This window comes from Bubalus kerabau, chromosome 11 (genome assembly GCF_029407905.1).
Source record: "Bubalus kerabau isolate K-KA32 ecotype Philippines breed swamp buffalo chromosome 11, PCC_UOA_SB_1v2, whole genome shotgun sequence".
NCBI lineage: Eukaryota > Metazoa > Chordata > Mammalia > Artiodactyla > Bovidae > Bubalus > Bubalus kerabau.
The window spans coordinates 83,843,668-83,849,667 of NC_073634.1; the positions used below are offsets into that span (position 1 = coordinate 83,843,668).

The 6,000-nt window shown below is 37.8% G+C and overlaps 1 protein-coding gene across 2 annotated transcripts in view; it reads left to right on the forward strand.

Moving 5' to 3' along the window:
- The window catches only part of SMC6 (structural maintenance of chromosomes 6), a 74,695-nt gene extending 68,984 nt beyond the window's left edge, over positions 1-5,711 (forward strand). For both annotated transcript variants that reach the window (XM_055540886.1, XM_055540887.1), the window contains 3 exons: positions 586-738; positions 4,093-4,190; positions 5,020-5,711. In XM_055540886.1, the coding sequence (XP_055396861.1) occupies positions 586-738; positions 4,093-4,190; positions 5,020-5,134 (366 nt within the window). In that variant the 3' untranslated portion in view covers positions 5,135-5,711. The remainder of the gene's footprint in view (positions 1-585; positions 739-4,092; positions 4,191-5,019) is intronic.
- Positions 5,712-6,000: the final 289 nt, after the last annotated feature.

Consider the following 6,000-nt stretch of genomic DNA (forward strand, 5'->3'; position numbering starts at 1 on the left):
TTTATTTCAGGGCTCTCAAATTCTATTCCATTGGTCTATTTGTCTATTTTTATGCCAGTACTATACTGTATGTATATTTGAAAGTTGCTCAAACAGTAGATCTCAAAAATTCTCACCGCTGAAAGAAAAAAAAAAGGCAACCGTGTGAGTTAATGGACATGTTCACCTTATTGTGGTGATAATCATTTTGCAATGTATATGTTTGTGTCGTGTCCTATACCTCAAAGTTGTTAAATGTTAGTTTTATCTCAATGAAACTGGGTGGAGGCAATAACGGTTTTCATTTCCCTAATATTAATACTCTTATTAAGCTTTTAGAATTTTGGTATGTTAGACCTGGTTAAGGGGAGAAAATGTTTTCAATTAGATTTCTCACAGTAAAACAGAAGCCGCTGTTATACAGCTTATATTTTTACTTAAAATATTTTATATGGAATAGATGTCATTTCCAAGTCACTGACTGATTTCATTGCTCATCTTCATTTTTACTATAAATTCATCCTTTTTAAAATGGTAGCCAACCACTTCTGTAAAGAAGTTAATCTGACTTTTTTCTTCATTTTGTTTTTTGTTACCTCCTTCAAGGTTCAGCCTGGAGAAGGAAACAAAGCCGCTTTCAATGACATGCGGGCCTTATCTGGCGGTGAACGTTCATTTTCCACGGTTTGCTTCATTCTTTCTCTGTGGTCCATCGCTGAATCTCCTTTCAGATGCCTGGATGAGTTTGATGTCTACATGGTAGTGTTAACTTTTAAATTCTCGAGTTTTTCTCTTTTTTTGGTGGTGGTTTGAAATGTCTATTTTGAAAGGAAACTATTCGTTTGTTAGTTCTTCTCAACAGAAAAGATCCTGCTCTGTCAGTTCTGTCTGTGATAACTGGTAGGGAAGAGCTAAAGAATCCCAGTTCCTTCCCTTGCTAACACACCACACGGACTGGCTCCATCCTGGACTTGTGCTCTTTTCCCTCGTTTATTATGATAAGCAGTTCACCACCCTTGCTGTGACCTTCACACCACTGTTGTCTCCTTGCCTGTTCAGCCGCACTTTTCAAAAGAACAACCTCTGTAACGTGAGGAGCAAGAACATTGGACTTTGAAGTTAAAAAACTTAACATTGAGGCCTGCCTCTGTCACCAGTTACCCAGGTGACTGTGGACTCAGTATCCGTCCTCTTCAGGCCTCAGTTTCTTCATCTATAAAATAAGATCCTTAGCCTTTCCTCCCTCACAGGGTTAGAGTGAGGCTCCAGTGAGGTCTGCCTCACTGTGGTTCAGGCACATCGTAAGCCTCTCACTTCAGCTGTTCATCCTTCATTCACTAAACCCACTGCAATCTGGGTTTGGACTGCAGTACTGCAGCGAAACTTGTTTAGCAAGGATCATAAATGAACGTTAATTCTTTGAAGTATTTGTACCACAGACTGAGCCTCCATCTCTTGAGCTGTGTCTTCTTACCGGTTTCCACACTCCTCTTTGTTCTCAACGTGCCAGTCTGTCCCCACCACCCCAGTTCATGTGCCCTTAAATGTTTAAGGTCTTCTTTGTTTTTTATAGTGGTGTGAGTTTCCCTGGATATCATGTTCTGCCTACTCCCCCACCTGTCACACACACACACAGTCCACAGTCTAGTACCTACATTTGCTGCTGTTGCTGCTAAGTCGCTTCAGTCGTGTCTGACTCTGTGCAACCCTATGGACAGCAGCCCTCCAGGCTCCTCTGTCCACAGGATTCTCCTACATTGGATTCCTACCAAATCTAAGCATCTCATCTGACATCTCTCTTGCCCCCTGTGAGACCTCATCTAGTGAACAGCCTACATCCCAAACTCAGCATGTCTGAGACTGAATTGGTTTTCCACTCAAAGCTTTTCTTTTCTTGAGTTCCTTTCTTTGATTATTCACAAATTGCCATTACCAACCCAACACCTGACTGCAACACCAGTGATTTATCTGTGATTCTTCTTTCCTTGTTACGCATTAAGTCTGACCTCTGTCTCCTCCTCTTCTATGATTTCTCCCTAGCCTCTGCTGCCTCTGTCACCTCTTCTGTCCTCAGCTCTTGCTCATTGTCTTCGTTCCCTGTCCAGACTTCCAGACTTTAATCCTGTTCCTTCTCACTTTCTCCTCACCATCTTGCCAGGTTTCTGTTTCTAAAATAAATCTAATTGTGATCACTCCCTTGTTTAAAAGTCTTTGGTTTAATTCTGTAGGGTGACTTTGAGACCCTTTATGGTACTGTATCCATCTACTTTTTCAGCTGGACTAAGCTGTTTGTGATTTTCCAAACACTGTGCCCTTCTTCCTTGTCCTCTGACTCATCTTTCAAGACTTGGTTTAGATGTCACCTTTATGTAGCTCCATACCGCCACCCTGCGGACAGGATTAGGGACTTCTCAGTTTCCTCAGCACCACTTTATATCAACTCATGCAATTGTATATTTTTATATTTTATAGTATATAATGTTCACCCACGTGGTGCTAGTGGTAGAGAATCTGCCTGGCAATGCAGGAGACGCTAGCGACAGAGGTTTGATCTGTGGGTTGGGAGCATCCCCTGGAGTAAGAAATGGCACCCCACTACAGTATTCTTGCCTGGAAAATCCCATGGGCAAAAGAGCCTAGTGGACTATAGTCCATGGGGTCACCAAAAAAAGAAAAGAGACAGAACTGAACACTACTACTATATAATATTCAATATATTGCACACATTTTATTATTACGTATTATATTTATTTAGCTTTCATTTTGTTGCATTCTCCTATTTTCATGTCTGAATCACTCACCAAATTATTTTTTAAGTTATCAACCATGTCTTAATCATATTTCTACCTCTTAATGCCTAGTACATAATTAGGATTTTAGAAGATGCTTATTTGCAAATCAGAATTCATATTTGCAAGCCACTTCAGTGGGTTTTTTCCTATGCTTTCATTCCTGAAGATTAAGAAATTCCTTTGAGATTTGGATTCAAAGCTGATTCACAAATCATAGATGATGATTGCTCTTTCCATACAATATTTTTGCCAAAATGCCATTATGCAGTCTTACCACACATATTATTTTTCATATTTAATTCTGAATAATTTCTTTCTCGTTCACAGACTTCGAGGTTTTTAATCGGAATGACATTTTGCCTTGTTGAAATTATTCAGAAAAATGTACCCAAGTTTGGAGAACCAGTCTAAAGGAAATGAATAAATATTTCTTGGTGCATTGGCAGCTTTGTTATTAAACGATAGACTTCCCTCCAGGCATTGTTTTGAAAGGACAGTATTCAGTTTGGGCAAGCCCTGGTTACTTTTGCACCTTAAGTTAGACTACAGATCTGCCAATGGAAGAATTTCTAGAAAAAGAGTCACTGAGCAGTATAGCCAGGATGCTGGGCCCTTGTCTGCCCTCCATAGTCCAGGTTCTAAACCACCATACTGTATGGCCACGTGTGGTTTCATTTGCTTGTGTTTTCATATTTCCGGAGTTTTCATGGAAGGGGAGAGATTCTTTCATTTTTATCGTTTTTTATTATTTAACTCAGAAGTTGTAAACACAAAGTTTAATTCATTTAGTTTCACAACCTATTGTATATAAACAGGCATTTTTTCCCTATACACTGATGTGCTATTTAACTTATTTTAAAGATTCAGTAGAGAAGTTAGTCTATAAATTCGAACTTATTATTGTACAAATTGTAGAAGGTGATGAGGACAGAGTTTTTAAAACACCTTAATCATTGAGGGAAAATTTAAGAGATTTAATAAGTTTGAATCTGGTCACTTTTGATACCATTCTCCTAACTATTACTGTAGAAATTAGATTCACTTTGCAACAGCTAATTTTGACTATTTTCTGATTATTTTAATTGTTAACTGTATTGGAGTCAAGGAGCTATACTTAAAAATACTTAGACTATAGAAATTCCTGAAAGGTATTTTCCCTAATAATTTAGATACTGGGTTTCACAGTATGTAAGAGTTGCTTGACATTGTAGATAATGGATGATCCTTGGATAAAAATCCAAGGGTGTGTAAAGTCCAAGGCTGCTTCCGCAAGAACATAATTGACACGGCAGCAGCTCTAACTTCTGTGTCTGTTCTCCAGGATATGGTTAACCGGAGGATTGCGATGGACATGATACTCAAGATGGCAGATTCCCAGCGCTTCAGACAGTTTATCCTGCTTACCCCTCAAAGCATGAGGTAACTTAAAATTTCTTCTGTGAATCCATATATGTATATATATGTCAAGTATATAAAAGGAAGTAAGAAATCCTTTATATTCTTAATTTTTTAATGCAAATGCATAAGTGACCAATAAAAACAAACCCCTAAACTTATTCCAGAGATTGAAGGTAGTTTTTCCGTATTAGATACTTAAAATACTGTTTGTGTTATGTTCCTTCCATAATAGAGGAGGTTTTATTTGAATGTGAATATTTTTAGTATTTCTGTCTTGAATCTGCTCTTCTGTGGTTATCAGGAACCAACTAATATAAAGTAATTTTACTAACTTAGTTAGACGAAAGAAATAATTCATAGTCTCCCTAATCTTGAATCTTATTCTGGTGACTTACAAGTCTTTCTAAATAAAGAATACTACTTTGCTGTCAATCAGCATTTATTAGGTACCTGCATGGTGTCAGGCTCTGTGTCACTTAAAGTTGATATTCTTTCTCTAAAGCGGTCACTTGATCATTTGGGGGTTTAAGTTTATGACAGGAAATATTCAGGTGACTCCTTCCTGGCTAGATAAGAAGAGTAAGAGAGTTAGATGTTATATAAATCTCCTTCATTTTCTTTTTCCTCCAAAGTGAAAACTCATGCCATTAATCAGGAAGTTAATTTTTGAAAATGAAAATTTATTTCCTTCTTGTAAATTATATTTCTCCTAGAATTTCAGATATCAGACTTACATCCCCTCCCCCATTAGCAGCCATTTGACTTATATTTTCATGAGGTAGTATTAGAATTTTTTTTAATATGAAAAAGTTTACTTGGAAATTGGAGTAATTAATTTTGCTTCTTTTAGTTCACTTCCATCAAGTAAACTGATTAGAATTCTTCGAATGTCTGATCCTGAAAGAGGACAAACTACATTGCCTTTCCGACCTGTATCTCAAGAAGACGATGATGACCGGAGTTGATTTGTGACTTAATATGCCATGTCCTCATGTTGAAAGACATGTAAAGGGGAAAAGCATCCAGGACTATTTAAAGTAAAATGAAACAAGGTATTCTAAAATAAAAGAAGCTCCTTTATGTATCTGACATTATGTATTACAAAACGTGTAAATAAGCCTAGAAAACCAGCCACAACCAGCGACTTAAAATTAACAGTTATTTTACTTTGAGAAAACCCAATTTCATAGTACTGGTTTTAAATCTTTTTGTTTTTTATTTTAACCATCTACTTTTATAGATTCTTTTTCAGAAGTTTCAAATTTTGTACATATGTACATGTACATATCTGTTAAGTTTGGGTTCATTTCTATAGTATTTTGTAAGAATTAAAATAAACATTTGAGCATCTGGTTATATTTAGTTTTGCTTTTCCAGGATATTACATTATTCTCATGGCAGAGGGTAGGGCTGTGGGCAGGGACCAGCTTCCAGTAGATTTATTGTCTGTTTTGTGCTTATTAACGAGGAAAGACCTACACAGGACCATAGAAACCCTGGTCACAACCTCCGCATCAGTTCAGTTCAGTTCAGTCACTCAGTCATGTCCGACTCTTTGTGACCCCATGAATCGCAGCACGCCAGGCCTCCGCATAGGTCATTGTTAATCCTGGAGCTACGATTGCAGATCTAGACTAGAGTTTTAATTACTGTGTTTCATCACATTTAATATGCTATTAAGGCACTTTCTCAGAGCACTGAAGCACTGCCAACTCTGACACAGTGCCTTTCCCTCAGTCCTGGACCATCAGCCACCCAGCTAAGTGTCCGATCTGTGTTGGAACCGGGTTACAACCCACTTGTGCCCCCGACCTGCAGTGTGCTTGCTTTC